The sequence below is a fragment of the Melozone crissalis genome, unplaced genomic scaffold (genome assembly GCF_028551555.1).
Source record: "Melozone crissalis strain CALT ecotype California unplaced genomic scaffold, PUWL_Pcris_2 ptg000026l_1, whole genome shotgun sequence".
Lineage (NCBI taxonomy): Eukaryota > Metazoa > Chordata > Aves > Passeriformes > Passerellidae > Melozone > Melozone crissalis.
Window position 1 is genome coordinate 9846667 of NW_026535804.1, and position 21167 is coordinate 9867833.

Below are 21167 nucleotides of genomic sequence, written 5' to 3' on the forward strand. Positions count from 1 at the left end.
CCTGCCCTTGGAGCAGTGTTACACTTGCATCTCTTGGGCTGCTGCTTGTAATTATCCTGGTGCTTTATCCTATCGGCCGTTTCCATGTCACTGGTTCAGTTTTGCTACAGCTCCCCTTGATGGGGGCAGTCTGACCTTTGGTGGCTGCTGTTTGATTTGCTCTGGGTTCATGAGAATTTGTTGTCTGGGAGCAAGGGAGGTGCCCAGTGGTGGAGGGATTATACAGGGACAGACGATGGTAGCACTGTCTGCTCCAGGCAGCTTTTCTGCTCCTGGATTAAAGTTCATGCTGTGCTGCTTGTCTGTCTCTCTAAGGCCTTGTCAAGTCCATGTGGGAAGCTGTTCTGTCTGCACTATTCCACTTTGTGCTGCTCAGCTCTCTTCTTGCCTCATTTCTCCTCCCTCTTTCCCCTTCCATTCAGGCAGCATCTTTCAGTCTCCCCCATTCAAGCTCTGTCTTTGCTCTCTGCCCTGTGTAAAAGTTCCATGCCCTCCCTACCATTCATCACCTCTTGCTCATTCACCTCCCTGCTTTCCTTTCCCCATTCATCTGGGCTTCCCCTCACCCAGGCTGGGCTGCCCTCTCCTCCTGCCCCTTCCACAGTCCTCCTTTTGTGTCTTTGCACTCCCTTCTCTGTGGCCATCCAAAGCTCAGCAGTCTGCAGTGTGCTCTGTGAGGATGCTCTTCTAGAAGTTGGCCCCAGCTGATGAGCAAATTAATCCTCAGTGGAAACCTGGTGGGACTGTTTTGGGTGGATTTGTCTCTCTATTTACCCTGCAGGTGAGAAGATTTCTTTTACCTCCACTTCCTGGAGATGCATCATGATGCATGAACAGGAAGAGTATTACAATTTGCTAACCTTCCTGATCAGTCTGGTCTTTCTGTCTCTCCCTCCTGGCTTGTTTCTCCTTTGTTTGCAGCAGTTGCAGCTCTCAGGTGATTCCCTGGGAGGTTGGTTGGATTTCCTCATTCCTGAGGAACGTAACATGAATTTTCTTAATTATGCTGGCTCTGTAATTATGGTTGTTGCCTGTGTCTTCTCTGCTTTTTTCTTTTAAATCATCTACTTGGAGGCTGTATCAGTTTTGTCAAGCCATCTCTGCTCTCCAGTATGTGTTTTAAGTGTTCCCCAGGAAACAGAGCTTATGAATTGTATTAGTCAGGCGTTGTTGTTTCTGGGTCTCAATGCAGCCATGACCCTGTGCTTGTGATGCAGACACAGGAAATATGGACCACAGCCTTGCCAAAGATTTCTCAGTTTGCTGAGCACCTGGTCCCCTGCAGCTCCCACAGTGCCAGCAGTGTGCAGACATCACCCCATGGTATTGAAGGAGCAGATCTCTGCTGCAGTGTGGCAGGAAAACAAAGTGGGAGGTCTGCTGGCCCGTGGGTGCCCATGGGGGGCTTCAGCTTTGAATGGGTAAACTGCATTCAAGTCAGTCTGGTCAAATAAAAGGGGAATGTTAGAGCCTGGGAAGAGTGGATAGGCTTGGAGGAAGCAAGTGCTCTGAAAGCTTGTGTGCTCCCTGTGCCTGTGGGAAATCTGATCAGCTCAGTAAAGGAGACAGAAATGAGGTGCAGACAGGCAAGGAGAGGGGCTCTGTGAGTGTCTGCAGGTTCGACTGACAGGACAGCTCTCTGTTGTGTGGGAGGCTGTGAAAGGAGCATCCCCTGTGTCTCATGAGGCTGAAAGGAGCCCCTGACACAGCCTGGCAGGGCCAGGCTCTGGGAGGACTTGTCAGTTCTCTGAGAAGGACCCTTTCCCCTGATAACTGCCTCAAAGTAGGATTTCAAACCCTGCTGTGGTTTGTTGTCAGGCTGGTGAGTGTGTAAATGAGATTCCCTGTTCACTGTGCTTGTGCCCCACAGAGACATTGAACCTGGCAGGGCACATTAACCCCAGGCCAGCCCTGCATCTTGTCACCTGCAGCCAGCAAAGCTTGGACTGGGAACACAGCACAAACAGCACTTCTTCCTGTGAAGTTAGTTGCATTCCTGCTGTGGAGTTTATTTAGTCATGATTTGTTTTAAAATGTCAGACACATTTTCTTTCTGTTTGAAAACTTGTGGCAGAGAGAACCCTGGAAACACTGTCCCTTGTATCCAGTAAGAGCATATAGGAATCCAAAATGCAGCTTGATTTTCTTGACTTGTGGTTTTGCAACTTTGGCACTTGGACAAATCTCTTCTACGCTTAAACCAAAGCACATTTGACATAGCAGACACTGGTGAAGTGCAAACACTGCAGAAATGACTATTGCAGATCAATGCAGGGAACCTGCAGTCTGGGTGTCATCCAGGAGCGATTTGGATAGATCACCTAAGAAACAATTCAAACCACCACAACTTCCAGCAGTCTGGCTCCTTCCTGGAGCTGTAACTCCTGTGATCACCCTGGAAAGATGCAAGTCAGGATTTCTCGCTCTCAAGCATTTAAATGGTAGAAGTTAGAGAATAATGAATGCTCCCAGCTCCAGGCTGCAGTTGGAACCAGCCTGTCTGCAGTACCTCTGAGAGGGTTGTGTCATTGCAGTGTAGTGCCAGTGCCTACAAGACATTTTAAGGAATCATGTGATGGCTCTGTCTCCTCTTCACAAGGCTGACTTAAACTTCTGCTCCAGTTTCACTTAAGAAGCAGAGTTTCTTTGATAGCTTCTAGTTCCTATGACTGAGCAAAGCCAGTTGTGATACCAACAGGAGCTCAATACCTTTCCCAGTCCATTTAGCAGGAGTTTTGCTCCATGGCTGTTGCTGTAACCAGGAGAGTGGTTTGAATTCCAGTACAGGTGGGTCATTTTGGCTACATGTGGGCTATGGCACTTGTTAGCTGGAGTTTTAAATTCATCTGTTTAGCTTGAGCTTTTCTGAACCCTCATAACTTGCTGTCAGGTCAGAAGAGAACTGTTGGGATCATCTAGTCTCTCCTAATGTAGGCAAGAAGGTTTTCTGAGTGATCTTCTGCTTGACCTCAGCCATACCTCATCTCCTAGGAGAACTTGCAATTTAATTGTAAAACTTCTGGTGAAGTTAGTGAGACATTTCTTTTGTTAATAATAAAAATAATCAACCTAGGCTGATCTAAGGCTGTCCAGTTTGACTTCCAGCCCCTAGATGTGATTATACCTTTGTCTTGGTGGAAACTCCTGTACTGCCAAATATCTGTTCCTGTGGACAGTGATCAAGTAATTTCTTAACCTTCCTTTCATAAGGTAATGAATTGAGCCTGTCAGTGCAGCCAGTCAGACTGTACCAGTAAAAAGTGCCAAAGAGGTAATGTCACCTCATTTACAAACCTGCAGGTCACATTTCCCTTTTTGCAGGCAGTGTTACCTTGAGAGCACTCTCTATAACAAGCAAGGGGTTTTTTCCCCTGCTGGGAATGGCTGCTGCTGAAGATGGCATTCCCCACCCTGTGCACTGGCTGGCATTCTTGGCTCCTGGCCAGATGGCCTGCTGTTTATTTTTACTGTAAAATATATTGTTTGCAAGTGCCCAGATTTACCAGAAGACCTTGCTCACACTTAGTAAGTTGCTGCTTTAACTCATCTGTGAGCATGATAACAGACTTTTCCTTAGTTTGCTCCAAAGTCACTAATGAGAATTCTGTAGGAGGAAGAATGAATTCTCCTGGGACCCCATTAGAGGCATTGCCACCTGATGGTGGCTCTCTGGCTTAGATTTATTTTTGAGACCTGTCAAATAGCCAGATTTCAGCATGTTGAATGTGTGACAGTGTGAGTTTGTGTCACAGTAAATCCTCAGACTCAGGGTTGCCTGGTGATGTCAGATGCCCTGCAGAAATCAGTCATACAGGCCACCTTGGCTTATGATCTGTGCCCAGTTTGTGTTCTCATCCAGATAATATCAGCTGGACATAATCTGTTTTCTATGGGCTGTTCTGACTGATGTTAGACCAGTCCTCCTTCAAGTGTGTGTTACTCAATATCAGTCATTTGTTCCTTTGCTGTGGGTTGCTGTTAGACCATCAGGACCTGCTGTATGCCATTAAATTCTTGCTGGGCAGTTCAGGGAGCAGGGTGTGTGCTTGTCACTGTGATTGCACAGGAGTTTTGGAGCCATGGTTGGAAGGGCTGTACTGCTGATTCAAAACTGGAAGAACGGGAGCAAGCAGATCTTGATGTTCTTCCAGTGTTCCCAGACTTGCAGAAAATCAGTATTTGTAATGACTTTTTAAAACCTTTTGGATGAAAGTTACCTTGACCTGCTGATTCAAAACTAACTTTAGCAGCTGCTGTGTAACATTCTCCAGAGTTACTGCTGGGACAGAAAGTGCATCATCATCATCATCATCATCATCATCATGTGATAGAGATAATTAATTGGGCTTTTGTCCACATAAAAACCAGAAACATTTCAACTCCCCTGACTCTTTCACACTGATATCACCTAATGGAATATGAATCCCAATATTATCAGTTAGATGGTGCCTGGGCCAGTCTGACCCTCGCTGCTGGGCCAAAGGCAGCAACTGTGGTGTAAATCACCCCAGAGATACCTTGGCTGCTGGAGATTGCAGCTGGGCACTGAGCAAGTCCAGGCTTGTCAGGAACTCCGTTTACCTCAGGAGAGAGAGCTTCTGGCGATGGTGAAGAGAAAAAGGAGAGGATTCCGCTGGAGAGTTTAATGTCCAGAAGTTTATTCCATGGTTACAGAGGTCTGGACGGGAGCAGCTGCTCCAGCAGAATGGCGAGCACATGGCCTGATCACTTTTTTAAGCTCCTGGGGCGGGGGGAGGGGGGGGGACAGGTGACCACCAACCAGGTGAAAGGGGCGGGGTCTCAAGGGACGAGGGATACCTAGACATAGACCAATGACCCCTGGGCATAGGGGCATCTTTTGAACTTGACCAATAACATGATGCCTTGCTGGAATGTTAAGCCTGATTGACACAACACACTAAGCAAGGGGGCGAGGGGGAAGGGAGAGGCATATAGGCACACCTGGGAAAGGGACCCAGAAGCTTAAGACACACCGCAACAATCACCTATGCAACTTTTTCCAGATAATATCAGACCAAAAACCTGTTTTGAATGAGAAGACTCACAGACTCATATGCTAGACTGTACTAGCATAGATGCAGCTGTGACAGGAGACATTATCTATAGCAGTGAATTTTACAGAAATCTTATGTATCATTAGTTGACCCAGGGGTAAGCAGGGATCGACTGCAGGAGCTTGGTGTGAAATACAGCCCCCCCTGAGCAGTTCTTCTCACTGTTGTGTGTCAGTTTCTGGTTTGCTTTGGGTTTTTCTTTTTTAGCTTTTTTTTGTAGCAGTAGTGATTAGAGCCTGTGTGTCTCCCAGTTGTGAGATTGACTGTGCCTGCTTATGTCTTCTGGTGAGTTATGTAATGCAAATCAATGCAGCGTCTCACCCAGAGTGTGTTGCATTTTGGATCTGAATGAAGTAACTTACATATTACATTCCCTGATCATGTAGAAGCCCTGAGAGATTTAATTAATATTAATAGAGAATTTTGAGATTTTCCAGTCAGATATGTCTAAAACCACCGAAACAATAATTATGTGGTGGTGAATGAGAATATCACGTGTCTTATGATACTAAGGATATTGCAGTTTTCAGCTTTTGATATTTAATGCCTTACACCATCCGATGAAAAGTGGAGTTTATTTTATCTAAACTGCAGAACTCATTGCTTCAGGAGATTGTGGAGGCCTAAAAACTGGAGGAATTCAAAAGGGAGAGCAAGAGATTGGGCATTCATACATTAAGAATGTTTGGGCCAGTGCTGACAAGCAGTTCTGCAAAGTTATAAGCCCTTTGCCTCAGGATTTAAGAAAATATTTTAACTGTTCATGTGAGTTTGGTCACACCAATCACTAGGTGGTCTCTTGTTGGCTTCATCTTGTCCACAATCTCAGGAATGAGAGAGAGCACCAGAGCCTGGGCTGGTGCTGTTGGATATGTGAGTCACCTGTCTGGGTCACAGCCTGCCCAGCCTGTTACTGCAGCTGAGACAACTGCCCATGTAGGAACGTGCAGCATGGTCAGTGCTGGATCAAGATTAAAAAGAATATTTTCACCTAAAAAAACCTCACCTGTGACTTTTTAGAATGCCTCAGCTTCTTTCCAGTAGCCTTAATGCACTGCCATAAATAATAAAACAGGAAGAAGCAGAGCTGGAGAGGGCTCAGTCTATAAACATGTCTCTTTGCATTAGGCCTTGTGGTGTAATGGAGGGCATCTCCTGCCACCCATACTGTCTCGTTAATCATGTAATTATCTCCCTCACTTTCAGTGCTGCATCTCCTTCCCTGTCAGTGATGCTGGTAATGGAGCTTTTATTTACCCTGGCTTCTTTCTGGGGAGCGGCTCTGGTTTCAAAGCCAGCACAGTGGTGTATTTTGAATAATTTAGTTCTGGGTGGCTTGAACACTGTCTCTAATTCCCCAGCTGAGACTAGAGGCTTGTTTCTGGAAGTATTCTGCCAGGAGGCTGATTTGGAGAGAGACAGAGGGGCTGCTCAGAGTGGTGGGATGTCGAGGTGGCTGAGGACTGAAAACCCACTCATTGGTCCTGTGAGCACCTCTCAGCTCTGTCCTGTCTTAGCAAGGACTTGCAGCAAGAAACCCACGGGCAGAGGATGGATAAGGAAGAGAGTTGTGTTAAAAATTAACATGGAGACAGAAACATTAATTTGGTTATGTGTCTGAGCATGATAAGCTTCCCCTGCAAGCTGTGGGTCAGAAATTACTGGGGTCTCCAAGTGTAGGATTTGCTTGGCCTATGGTGGTTATGGACCAGGTCATGCAGAACTCTGTAGAGTCAAGAAGTTAGTGTGGTGTCCAGCTGTCACTGGCTTTGGGAAGTCTGACTGTTTTCTGCACCTGAAACCTCCCCAGAAGGTCATCTCTGTTCACAGTGTCCCTGTGCTGCTTGGCCTGGTGGCTTGGCCATTGCCCTTTGCCATTGCAGCCATCATCCAGCCACACTCTGAGCTCTGCCCAGCCCTCACTGTGCTGGATCACACAAACACAGGTGTGGTGCCTGTGCCCTGTAGATGGGGAGGTCACAACACCACACAAGTCTGTGGGCTCACTCCAGCAATCCTGGCAAAACCAAAAATCAAATCTGGCTCCAAGCCCTCTTTCCAGTCTGCCTCAGAACTGAGTAGTGGCACACTCCTGAGAGAATCTTTTGATTCTCTCATTCTTGTTGAATCTGTGCTTCTACTGTCTGTTTAGATGAAGTGCTTCTGCAGAAGGTAACAACAGATGGTAGTAATGTAGGTCCCTTTCTTGTCTTTATGCCTAAGACAGTAGGAGAAATAAATTAGAACAGAAATGCCTCTATAGATTGGCCAACTAGCTCATGAACCTGGTCTTTCAGGCTATTCTGCTGTTCAGGGAAAAGAGAATCTTATACCAGCCCCCTCTATCTCCACTTTGCCATGTGCTACATGCAGAGACACCCAAATCCAGGTGACAGGCCCTCCTCTCTGGGAAGCCTCCTGGCCCAGCTGAGAGCTGAGCTGGGCAGCTCTGTGCTCTCACTGCATCTTTCCTGAGCAGCAGGTGTTTCTGGGAACACTGCTTGGTGAGGGACTATGCTCTGTGCTTGAAAGCAATCTGGCTTTTGAGATCTGGGTGATGTTTCCAGCCCTCGGGTTCACCTCAGGTCAAAGCAATCTAACATGCCCTAAAAGTACTGCTGGACAGCCCTTAATCACTTTATATTGTCTGGGCAGTGGTGAGTAAATTCATTATTTACAGGGGAGGCGGGTGTGCGTCACTGGAGCCAGCACTAATGGTTTACCATGTGTGCTCAGGCAACTCAGATGAGGTGACTTTAAATGGTGGGAAGCTGGATTTCAGGGTGGTGGGATATGCATTTACCTCTGACTGCCCTTCCTCTCTGTTGGATCAGGATTTCTCACATGCACTTCTCTCCTTTGGAAGAGAGAGCAGGATCATTAAGTATTCCTAGACTGCAGAGACTGTGCCACCTGAGTTCCATCCAGCAAAGCTCAGAGTGGTTTCTGAAATCCTTGAAGATGAAAAGATGTTGCATGCAATTTCCACTTTCTAGTGGAAAAGGACCTACATGTAAATAAGAAACAGGCCAACTATTGAGAGCTCCTTTCTGCTGGGAAATGAATCAGTTGTTGTCATTTCTATATAATAGGGAGGAGAAGCTGAAGCTCAGGGCAATCTCTTTGCAGAATCTCCTAGTCTGGAGCAGAGCTGGGGTCAGTGCCAGGAGGCCTGACACTGCCAGGCCAAAAGTGAAGACACCACTGGACCTTAGAATGACTCAGATTTCAAGGAACTGGTCTAACTCAAGGCTGATTTCCAACTTAGATGAAGTTGCTTGGAGCCTTGCCCACTGGAAAGACAACTGTGGCTTTGGTGATGTTGAGACAAAGCCCTTCAATGAGGAAACTATGGGTGGTAGCAAACTGTTCCTGCAATCCTAAAGCCAGCCAAGGATCCTGCTGTTGTGCCCAGTTCAGCTGTTGACTCTCCAGCTGCCCCCATGGCCCTGAGGGCTGTTTGCCATGGGGAGAGGAGCAGCTGGCTGCACTCTGAAATGTCTCAGTTTTCCCAAGATACTCATTGTCTGTCTGCAGCACCAGCCTCCACCCTACTTGCTCACTCAACCGTGGCTGATGTGTCTTTAATTAAAGAAGAGGAACAATTTGAGATTTCATTTTCCTTCCTCAACTGAATTTTCTATTTTCATCACATTTTGTGAGGTCCCCTCACCTTACTTTTGTCTTGTAGTTTTGCTGGGAGACCTTTAGTTTGTGGTGTGTCTTCTCTAATATAAGGAAGGAACAGGAGAAAAACAGATTGTTTTGGGCCAGGGAATTAAGATCCTGGGTCAGATGGCTGCTACGGTCATTAACATATTTACATTTTTGCTTAAGAGCCTGGTTGAGGATCAGGGGAGTTAAGGGTGATTGTCATTGAAATGCGGATGAAACCTTGCATGAAATTGCCGTTAGCGTCCCATTGTCTGGGGGCACGAGGGGGGGGACACGGCGTCCTCATCCCTGATCACTTGCCTGCCCGGGATCCTGCCCAGGCAGAAGGAGCTGTGCTGAGGGAAGGTGCCTGTGCTGGGGGAGCTTTGCTCCCCGTGGGGCTGCAGCAGGCTCAGCACGGCCCTGCTGCTGCCTGCAGGCACTGCCTGGCCTCGGGTGAGACCCTGGTGCTCGGCTGGGCTTGGGGGACGATTGGCCCCGGAGGAGATCGTCATGGATAAATGCATGAAGCGGCTTGCAAAGGTCAGTTTTCTCTTTTATAATTGATGGAGCTGAGTGTTTTGAGTCTGCTGTCACATGTTTTTGCACTGGTGCAGCGTCACCTGGACTGCTGTGTGTAGTTTTGGGCATGATATTGTGAAAAAGACATGAAACTGTTAAAAAGTGTCCAAAGGGGGCCATGAGGATGATGCAGGGACTTGAGGGGAAGCCGTGTGAGGGGCGGCTGAGGTGTCTTGGTTGGTTTGGCCTGGAGGAGCCTGGGGAGAGACCTCACTGTGGTCTTCAACATCCGCATGAGGGGCAGGTTCTGATCTCTTTGCTCTTATGACCAGCGACAGGAGTCAAGGAAACAGCTAGAGCTGAGTGAGGGAGGGGTCTAGGTTGAATATCTAAGGGTGGTTGTGCACTGGAACAGGCTCCCCAGGGCTGTGGTCACAGCACCAAGCCTGTCTGAGTTCAGGAAATGTTTGGACAACACTCCCGGGCACATGATGGGATTCTTGGCTGTCCTGCATGGGAGCAGGAGCTGGACGGAGCATGGAGGACTCAATGATCCTAATGGGTCCATTCTAACTCAGCACATTCTGTGATTCTGTGATTTGCCTTGTGTAGGGACATAGGATATGCAGGACCTGCTCAACCCCTTGATTTTTGTGGATAGCTGTGATATCAGAAACAGGGTTTGAAGCAGTCTGAAGTATTGGTGTGGATTTTGAGTGGTGACAGATGAAATTTTTACATTCTTTTTATAGAGAAATGTTGCACAATTAAAAATTTGTTTAAACATAAATAAGAGGACTTCTTTACAGGTGAGGTTGACAGTAAAACATTCTGCTCCAGGTTGCAGAGCCTGTGCTCTGGCCCTGCTCTGAGGTATTTGAGTTCAGATGCCAGTTGTTCATTGTTCATCTCTTACTCTCACATTGTTTAGATCCACTATTTTACTTCACACTTATTTCTAATTATTATCATTAACATGGTGCCAAAAATAATTATATATAATAACATGAAAGAGGAGAAGAGAATAGCCAAATTACACTACAGAAAACACCAGCCACCTTCTGCCACTGCTTTGACTTTTGTGGAGCAAACAGCAAGACTTCAGTGAGCTGAAGGAGGAGTGCTGGTGCCTATTGGTGTGAGAAAGAAGCAGATTCACTTGTAGCCACCAGACAGCTACAGCTTCAGCTGTGCCTTTGGAAGGCAGCAGTCACAACAACATCCTGAGTGAGAGGATGTATCAGCTCCAGCACTAGTGAGCCTGAAGTCATTAGTGTGTCCTTGTGGGCTGGGTTGAAGCTCTGAAGCTGTTGTGTAATTTCTGTTCTTGGTTACAAAATGCTTCTTTTTGGAAGGCTTGAAAGCAGAACAAAATCTGGGAAAAGTGTTTTGTGATCTCAGCAGCTCTTTTGTTCTCTGGAGGCCTGTGTGCTGCAGCTCTGTATCGCATCTGCCCTTTGAAGGAATAGCCATGTTCCCTGGGGCTGCAGCCCTTGGTCTTCCTGCCAAGTCAGTGACCACACAGCATGGGGAGAGTCCCACACGTTGGGTGCTGACCCTGGCCCTCAAAGTAGAGAGGTACTTAAGCCTTCAAGGAGCAAATGGTTTTATCCTAGACAAGCTAGGTTCTGATATTTTAAATATCAAGACACAGTTAAAGTGGTGCAGTTAAGTAAGATGTTGGTTAGGTCAAATGTTTTTGAGAAACGGGGATGAACAGAGCAGTATCCATGGGGCTGCAGGTCTTAGATCCATTCACTGAATGACTCATCTCACAGCTCCTACAAACTCCCCTTGAGAAAGGTCATCCCAGGTATTGTGCTAATAATACTTTATTTCCTGGGTATGTGTGGCTGGGATTGTGCACCACAAACAGGCTGGCCTGAGAGTTACAGCAAGAGCCCAAACTCACCAGAGCTGAGCCTGAGTGCAGAAGCCCTGACTTTTGGGGCTGGTTTTAGAGCTTGATCTGTTAACTCAAAGCATCAGAGTGGGACAGAGTAGAGGAGCTAAACTTCTCCAGGGATTAATATTAAGCCTTTGTTTAACAGTAAACAGCTGATGAAATCCACCTTTGGCTCTGGGTGCCATCTGTCAGGGAGGCACATCCAGGCCACCTCACAAGGGCAGGACAATCTTTGACAGAGAACAGGAGAGTGCCCAGTTCTGACTGTCCACAGGTCACTTGGTTTATTTTGTTTTGTGTAATCCCCAGCAGCTTCTTCACAGAGGGGCTGCTGCTTTGGCCAAAGGGAGATAGTCCCACTCCAGCAAGGAGCTGTGACCTGCCCTCCTCAGGTTAGACAGCTCCTCCTCAGCCAAGCAGCTGGGGAGAGCAGAGCAGAGGGACAAAGGTGTTCAGGCCAGAAGGAGATGGAGCCAGATCCTCACACATGGGCACTACAGCCTCTGAACAAGCAGCCATGCCTGAGGCTGCTCTGTTTTATAGCTGTTCTGCTCACTGCAGAGCTGTGCCAGCCCTGCTGCTGGCAGGCTGCATCCTCTGCCACATCCTCCTTCCTACCCCTCTCTTGCCAAGGCACTTCCCTCCACTGTGTCTGATCGAAGGCCCAGTGCCTGCTCAACTTTTGTTCTCCATTAGGAAAGAGTGAGGATTGATAGGACCTTTCTGGCTCTGCCAAGGCCTATTATGTCCCAAATGTTTCCATGAAAAGACTCCCTCCTGACCACCCTGCCCCCTGACAGCCATTCAATCCAGCCAACAAGCTTGATATCATTATCTACAAAAGGAGGCCAGCGAGCACCAGGGTCCTCACGGCCAAGTTTGGGAAATCAAAGGCAAAATCTCCCAGCAACAGAGAACTGGTAGAGATCAGAGTGCACCAGGGCTCGTGCAGACTGCTCTGGCAGCTTGCAGCCACTCTGTTCCAAGAGCATCAGAAAGGTGTTTGGAGTGGTGCCAGCACTGCCTTTGTCAGCGCTGAGGCTGTGCCCTGTGAGCTGGCAGCCCCTCACAGAGTGCCCTAGAGGCCACTGGAGCAGTCATTAGTTCGGACAGCCTTGCAAAGGTGTCTCTTTTCATCAGTGGCATGTCTAGATTAGCCACTTAGGCTCAGGGAAAACAGTGATGTTTTGGGTCAGAGTGGGATTCACTCCAGGTCTCACCTGGGACTTTCCTTCTAATGACTCTGGTTTGCATTCTCAAAATGGCATGTGGCTTCTTTGTCACTTTTAGTTTGACATGGTGTTCATCTGCTTTGCTTCCTGTCCAAAGATTTTCTTTCCCAACTGTCTTAAAATAGCTCTTCAGCAGTGAAAGCACTTACCATAGTGAAGGCATCTGTAGAGATGATCTGGAAAGGTGACTGTCAGAAACACTGAGCATGGAAGGGCCCTGAGGAGGGGTGGCATTGTGCTAGGAATTGTGTTAGGAAATAGTGGAGTAAAACTGTTTCCAGTGCATTTTATCTCACAAACTGTATCTCTGGTTTGCTTGATGTTCCAGCTAGAAAGAGATATAAAAAATAGACAAGAGAAATGATGATGCAGAGGGCAGGAAGGTGAAGGGAGCTGATGTAGTTGAAGCTTGGGTGGATGATGATGCCTGGACTCACCCCTCTCTGCAGCAGGGCAGTGTCACCAAAGCCTAGAGCAGCCCCTGGGTCCCTGTGGGTTTGCAGTGGGTGATGAATGCACAGGAGGACAGAGTTGTGTGTAAATGGGGTTGTTAATTGTGGCTGTCTCCCCTCCTGTCCCAGTTTGATCCTGACAACACTGGCTACATCAGCACGGAGAAGTTCCGCTCCCTCCTCCAGAGGCACGGCTCGGAGCTGGACCCCCACAAGCTGGAGGTGCTGCTGGCCCTGGCAGACAGCAACTCTGAGGGGAGGATCTGCTACCAGGACTTCGTCAACCTGGTGAGTGCTCTGGCTTGTCAGTCCTTGGTTCTACTTAAAACATGGGCTGTTGAGCCACAGTGTCTCTTTCCCTCCCTTTATTAACACCAGTCTTTGCTGCATCATATTCTGCGTGGACTTGCTTCAGCAAGAGTCAAATTGCTTCTGATTTTTCCAGGGAAACAAATTTGCATGGGAAGGAACTGTGGGAACTGTAGTAATATCATGAAGCAATGGCTGCTGCTACTTTGGAAGTTTTTGCTCTCAGTATCATTTGCTAGCTGCTATAATGAGCCATTTGTTTGCAAGCAGAGGTCTGTCAGTCTGGATGTCTCCTGTTTTATCTAGAGATTTCACCACTTCCAGACAAAAATGTATAGATAACTTTGTGTTGACATGCTGGGTGGAGTCATATTGCACTGCTGTAGGCATCAACAGCAACAGGGATAAATTGTTTCTAGGTCACATTCATTTTATGCCAGGTGAGGTGTCTCAGAGTGCATGAGTCATGATCTGGATGCCTCTCTATCTCTACTAATGAGTCAATTAGTGAAGGGATTGCTCTGTTTCTTGTCAAGGCAATTTGTTGAGTCAACACAATTGCAGACATGTGTTGTCAGGTGCCCAGGATGGCTTAGAAATGTTGTTTGCTATGTATCTTGGACACTGGCCATTCAGAGGCTTTGCCTTGTTCTTACTTTGTCATTGAACACCTGAATCCCAGATTTAATGCAATATTAATATAAGCCTGGGTGACAAAGTCAAAGGGGAATGGGAGTTGGTGACATCTCTGAGGTTTCTGTGGAAAGCTGGATGTGTCCTTGTTGCTGAGTACAGTAATTTGTATCTCTGTGTGTTCTGCAGACAATGTGGGATTTGATCATGGTCACTCAAGCACATGTTCTTGGTTTAGAAAGAGTCCTGCATCTGTCCTGTTTTCACAATTATCAGAGAGTTATGGTAACATGGCCCAGCTGTCAAGGACCCAGGTCATGACCTCCATCAGGCTGTGGGCAGTGTCAAGGTGAAGTGACTTTGTTGGAATGACATAAACCTCCTGTATCTGACCAGGCAGTCTTGTAAGCCCCTTGCCTGTGTCTAGGTACACAGTAGAATAAATGCAGCAACTCTTAAACAGATTACACAGTGTGAGGTTTTCCTCACTCCAGCATAACAAACAGTGTGGTCCTCAGTGCTCAGCAGAGTATTTATAGTAACAGCTGCTTGTTCCACAGTTGGGGATATTCAAAGTAGTGTGCAAGCATTCACTAATTGGGCTGCACAACCCTTAGGTAGCAGGAAGAGGCATCATCGAATTTCTTTTACAGAAATGATGGCCTAGGGCCAGCCAACACATTGGCAACAGGCTCAGGAATAGAGCTGGGCTTTTTTCTCTCTCCTTGCTCCACAGGGCTCAGGAGCAGCACACACTAATGAGAGGTAGGTGGGAACTGAAATGCTTGGACATTCTCCCCCTTTGGGAATAGGAGGCTGTGCCAGCTCACACCCAGGTGATGTGGTTTTTGCAAAACAGCAAATTTCCTTCACTACTATTGAATGACTCCTATAAAAAAGCCATTGATTTTCCTGTCACCAGCCCCTCTATCCTTGTCTGCATTTTTTGCACTTTCTAATCAATAGGCAATGCAAATGCCAAAACATTAAACTACTTACAAATGACATCTCTTTTCTCACTTCTCCTCTAGTTTCTATTGATTTCCAGCATCCAAACTTTTTTTATTTTAGGGCTCCTTCTGAACTTTCTTTTGAACTTCCTGATGGAAAGAAGCAGCACATTTGATGCAGCATCACTGTGAAATTGGGGATTTCCTTCACCTCTTAGCTGTCAGCCCGTGGTGTGGTGGTGTTTAGGTGCATGTTTGTGCTTGATGATCATTAGCCCTCCCTGCTTTATGCTCAGGTTAATTTGTCTGTTTCAGTAGCTTAGCAAGAACTGATCTGCTGCCAAACATGATGTTGCTGGGTGTGGGGATGGAAAGGCTGACCTTTTACTAAACCAGAGGCTTTACAAGCCAGGCTCTCTGTAGGTATGATTTTCCTTTTCTCCAGCATCATTCTGAGCTCCAAGATCTCTGCCTGCTCTCTCAGGCACTGTGATCCCCAGCTAGAGGACTGCTATTGAGCAAAGCTATGCTATCCTCTGATGTCCAAAATGTTTTGTGAACTCCTAGATACATCAAAAGTGTAATTATAGGACTTCTCACCTTAATAGCAACATCCACACGTATGCCTGCTCTCAGCAAAGCAACTTAAATTTATGAAATTGAAAGTTTTAAAATACGAGACTAGACCCCAGAAAGCACTCGGGAAATAAATTGAGAAATGAATAAATTCAAGGAAGATAAAAACTCCTGGTGTGATCTGCAAACAGAAAAGGCTCAAAAAGATCAGATAGGCAGCTCATTGGAAATTACTTCTCCTCTGTGTGTGTGAAATTCAGCTCATGTAGTTGTAAAACACAATGCTGCAATCATACCCATTTCTGTTTCTGCACTGTGGTTTGTAGTAATGGCAGAAAGGAGTTTCAGATGGGATTTCTTATGCTGTGTCTGAGACAGTGCAGAGTAACAAAAGTGTTTCCTGTACAAGTGGAGACATCTTGTGCATCTGTGCTCTCTGGTTGCTTTGCAGCATTGTGAAAAGAGATGCACAGAGAAAATTCTGGCTGTGAGCAGCATGGGCCACAGGAGGAGATAGAGAACCAAGGTGTTTAACTAACTTTGCTACTTTCAGAGAAGAGACAAGCCAGGAGTTAATTATCCTTGAGATATTATTTGCTAGGATTCTTGCTGAACAGCAATTGCTGTTACTTCACATAATATCCCATGAGCTGTAATAAAGCTTGCAGTAAGTAGTGAGCTCTAAGACAGAGTTCATGTGACTTGGGAAAAACGAAACACTGCTGCTTCCAGCAGAAAGGTTTAGCTGTGGCTTTGTAGTAACTTGAAGTTGATGTAATATCTCAATAATGAGCAAAATATGATAACTAATTAAATGCACATCCTTTATTTTCCAGACCAAGAATCACTGCCTGCTTTGATTTCCCTGGCCTTGCTGGCTTCTAGGGACAGGCTAATTCCACCTCATTTTTAGTGTGAACGAGGCACATTTTTGAAGCACTGTGTAGCAATGTTATTTGAACCACAATGTATAGTCTGGTCCTGCAAGCAATGTTCTTTCAAGTAACCTTGCAATTTGAAAGTGTTTTACCTTTTCTACTGGAAGAGCTGGAAGGCCTAAGCCTGGCACATTTAATCAGGCAAAACCTTGAGCAGGGATAATTTATTTTGTCTCTCCTGCCTCTTTCTTTGAATCCCTTGAGTAAACCACTGCTTGGTCAAACCAGATCAGAATGTTGGTATTTGGTATTCAGGTTTTTTTCCCTTTGATACTGTTTGGGAAAGTGCCACCAGGTTGGCTCAGAGGATGTGAACATCTGTGACAGATGAACTTAATGCTGAGACATGCATTTTGGGGAAAGCTGTCTCTACCCACATTAGCATTTTGTAGAAGTGTGGGCAGAGGGAAGGAAATAAATGTGAATCTTGAAAGCAAAATTGATTGGAGAGGTTGCATTTGTAAGTAAAGTGGGTTATAAAACTGGAGCTGGCAGAGGCTTTTAAAAAGCTTGTGCTAACTTCTGATTTAATGTTCTGTGTCTTGGAGGATCAGAGCTGGAGAGCTGAATGCATTGCCTGTCACAGAGCTGCATGTGTTTAAAAATAGCTCAAGACCAGTCTCAAAGATGCCAATACGTAATCAGCAGAAATCCGTGTTTTCCAAACCTTCTGAGTGAGGCTGAATAAAACCATAAAAAGTGTGCTGTGCCCCACACAAGTCCTGAAACTGGAGATGGGGGAAATACTACATGCCTTGGCTATTGATTATCAGAGGTAGCCACAGTACTACAGATATCCAAGGAAGACAGAGAAATTGGTCTGCCAGTGGGGATGAACAACTTGCTTTGCAAGTTGCAGATTATCCCTGAGTAATTTTTGAATGCCATGTGTGCTAAACAAAAGCAGGGCTTTGTACTTCATCAAAGTTTGTCACTGTTCTACTCTTGACATCCTAAATGTTGATGTTTTCAGTGTTGAAGACAGGTTCAGATCTAAGTAGGAAAAAATGTTCCATTTGCACAGAGGTATCAGACCCAGCCCTTGAGCTGATCTCCAGCCCTGAGCCATGGTTTGTTTTGGTAGGGTGATGCCAAAGGGCAGAGATGGCACCACCTGGGTACCAGTCAGCTCAGCCTGGCTCTTCTGCAAGGGAAATTTCTTTCTGCAGAACACCATTTTGCAGGCAGGAAGGACTAAGGGAATGTGTTGTTCCCCACTGCTATCTTCTCTCTCCACATACTGTTTGCTGTACCCATCTGCTTGCAGCTTTAATATCACACTCATTAAAGAAGTCCTAGATCAATTGCATGAAGAGAAGTGGGGTGGGCTGCCCTGGGCTCCTGGAGCCATGATAATGTGCAGGCCAACAATGGGCCTAGTGTTCTTTCAGCTGATGATTAAATACTTGGCTCATAAATACCAATATTATGTAATTGCAAAATCCAGTCAGCAAATTGTGACCATATGCGAGATTCTGTTTGGGAAGATTTGATTCTTCCAAAGTCAGTCTGAGGAACAAAATAGACTTCTCATCAAGAATTGGTGAGAGCAGCAATACTGACTTAATCCTCTGTCTCTCCTCATGCCCATCTCCTCGTAGCCCAATCCAAGGCCATGTGAGTAGGGCCAGGATTGCTGTGTTTGCTTGAGCCCTGGCAGTCAGCTGTGCTGCCTCTTTGGAGATCATCTCCTCCTCGGTGCCATGGCAATGTGTGCAGGTGGGGACCAGCAGGATGCCTCCTTCCTGAGAGGTCTGATTTCAACAAGGGCTCAGTACATCTACTCATCCATATCTTGAGGGATTGTGAGGGCTTTTCAGCATGTCTGACACACTCCTGACACTGTGTCCCTGCTTCACTGGGGGGTAAAACCATGCCAAGACTGCAGCATGTAGAGGGAACCTGGACCTTCTCTCCATATCCTTTGCTCTAAAGATGGTCTGGCAAATATTTTCATGTCCCTTCCATGTTAGCTTCTGTGTAGGGTGTGCAAGGTCCTGTGATTTATCTTCCTCTCTGGAAGAAGGAAGGCAGAGCTTTCTGCTGAACAGTAGACAAGTTTCCTACCTCCTCAAAAGAGCCAGTGGAGGCTTTGGTCATCTACAATGATCCTGCAATATTTTCCTCTTAAATCTAAGAAGACCTTTCCCTGTTTTGTTTTTATTATATTGAGGAGAATCTTCAGAAATGTCATGGTGATGAATTTGCAGTGCCCTGGCTGTTTTCTGGGCTCCATGGGCAGCACAAGCATTATTGCAGAGGGGACACTGGACTGATGGGGCTGTGCTGAGTTCAGGTGACTGAACTGAGCCATCCCTTGTAACAGTAACAGAGGAGTTCAGGGTGCCTCCCTTAGGATCCTCTGCTCAACAGATGCAAAGAAATCTTGGATGTGGTCCTAACCATGGACATAGCAGCCTTTGGAGTTTCCTGCCCATCTCCCTTGGCAATCTCTGCACTGATGAGGTGATCATCTACTGAGGGTGGCCAGCCCTTCTTGATGCTGAAATGATGATTTTCCTTGACTCTGGAAATTATTATCTTTTCCACTGAAGTGCTGCAACAGGGAAAAGCACTGACTGTTTTGTGGTAGGCAGGAAATCCCATTTATCACTGTAATTGGAATAAGCAGATCAGCAGCTCCAGTTCAACTGTCTGGCATCTTCAGGCAATTTTATAGTTTGTCTGAATTTATTCTTGTCCATAAGAGGGGCAAAGCCAGAGAGAAAAAATGAACTTTGTGAGGGAGCACATGCAGAACATCTCTAAAAGGCTGTTCTGAACTAACCTGGGATTAAGCTTTCTTCTGTGGACACAGAGAGGTCATTAGGTGGCTAAAAGTATCTTTGAAACAGAGGTACATCTCTTGCCTAGCAAAAGGCATCTCACACATGCTAAGAGAAGCCTTGTACCTGTTGGATATTTCTCTATGAAAATATTATTTTTCAGTATGAACAGGCTTTCTTAATGCAACAGAGGACCACAACAATTTCAACAATTTTTCCCCCCTCATCTTCCCCAGTTTTAGATGCAGGCTTTTGGATGATAGACATGAGAAGACTGAGAGAGAGACTCTGTGGACATTTTTTTTCTTCTTTGTTTTTCTGCTTTTTTTACAAGAAAAGTTCTTTTACAAGTGTTTTCTAAATCAATGAAGGAAAGAGAGAGCAAAGGAGAAATTCCGCAATGGAGAGAGTTGTTAGGGTAAAACATCTTCTCACTGAAACAACTCAAAGAGAACAACAGCAACACATTTTTCCTCAGTTTAAAAGAAGTATAAGAATATCAATTGGCGTTCAGTGCTCTTCTGTGTTGGAGGGACAGGCTAGAAATGAAGGCTAAGGAGGGATGGGCAGAGCAGGTCGCAGTGCCATCACCTCAGATGGCCCCTTGCCTTCCCCCAGTGATTAACGGGAGGTGGCTCCCTGCAGTGATTACTGTGTTTAAGCAGCTTGGTCCAGCTTGGAGCAATTCCCTGACTGCCTGGGCACTGAGAGCACAAGCTCTGGGCTTTGCTGGCTTTGGGATATCAGCTGAAACCAGCATGATCCAAGACAACTGCTGCTGAGTGTCTTGTCTTGCTTGGTTCTGGGAGGCTGGATATGCTTTGAGAGCAGTCAGCAGCTCTCTCAGAAGGACCAGGCTGTCATGTTTGCTCAGTGGAAGATCCCCCTGCAGCAGCCTATGTACACAGTGAGCCTTTGGAGCTCCCTGCCAAACATTCAGCCAGTACAGACAGTGGCTCTAATGCAGCAGCTTTGTTTGACATCAGGGCTAATTAACAATTATACACATCTTGGAGCAAGCTCTTTCAGACCTGGTTTGTTCCTCCACCCCCAGAAGGCTAAGCATAAGATTCCATCTGCCTAATTTGCAAATGCAATTGCTTTAATTATGCATCCAAACTGGTAAAGTGTATGCTCAGAAAGATAGCTAAATCTATGCATGTGAGGTGATAATGCATATACAAATTAGCTGTAAGCCTGTGCCTTCTCAGAGCCTGCCCCCACTGAGGATAACTTATAAAAGAAGCCTTGTAAAGGCTTGCAAGCTTACAGGAGCTAAGACACCTTGTACAGGCGATTAATTTGTTGTTTGTTGCTGTTGCCCAGGCAGTTTTGTTTTACACAAAGAGATAATTTTCTTTGCCCAGAGCTAACTCCTGCCCCAAGGGTTAGATGTGCTCTGAAAGTGCCTGCTGCTACATTTGAGAAATTTCCTGCCCCGAGACTGCAGGGAAGTTTGATAGAGCAGGGGGAGCAGAGGGAAGGAGGACACAGGAAATGTGGATTGTGATAACTGATGGTGAAGACAGTCCATGGAAGGCTGGAGAATGGGCCATAGAGCTCAGCCAGGTGCATCAGCAGCCTCTGCTCTGCCTTGCCAGATTTCTGCCCTGACCTCATTTATTGACATTATAATGGTAAACTGTGGTACTCGTTTTCCTTGCACCCCAAGTAGGTCACCCTGTCATTGTCCCAAGTCTTGGTTCCTAAAGCTCAGCCTGGTGGTGGCTTTCCTGCCTGCCTGGATCTGGTGCTGCCAAACTGGCACTGTTCTCCCTGGTGACTGTGCCAGGCCTGTACTCATGGTTTCTTCTGTCCCCTTTTACCCAGATGAGCAACAAGAGGTCCAACAGTTTCCGCCAGGCCATCCTGCAGGGCAACAGGAGGCTGTGCAGCAAGGCCCTGCTGGAGGAGACGGGGCTGAGCCTCTCGCAGAGGCTGATCCGGCACGTGGCCTACGAGACGCTCCCGCGGGAGATCGACCGCAAGTGGTACTACGACAGCTACACCTGCTGCCCCCCGCCCTGGTTCATGATCACCATCACCATCGTGGAGGCAAGTACCTCCCTGGGAGCCTCCCCACACTGCCCAAGGCCCTGCTGGGACTCAGTCAGGGTTGGAGAGGTGCAGCCAT

General features: G+C 46.6%; 1 protein-coding gene across 2 annotated transcripts in view; it reads left to right on the forward strand.

The window, feature by feature from the left end:
• RHBDL3 (rhomboid like 3) overlaps positions 1 to 21167 on the forward strand; it is a 57266-nt gene that overhangs the window by 24081 nt on the left and 12018 nt on the right. For both annotated transcript variants that reach the window (XM_054278604.1, XM_054278605.1), the window contains 2 exons: positions 12971 to 13129; positions 20864 to 21088. In XM_054278604.1, coding sequence (XP_054134579.1) covers positions 12971 to 13129; positions 20864 to 21088 — 384 coding nt within the window. The remainder of the gene's footprint in view (positions 1 to 12970; positions 13130 to 20863; positions 21089 to 21167) is intronic.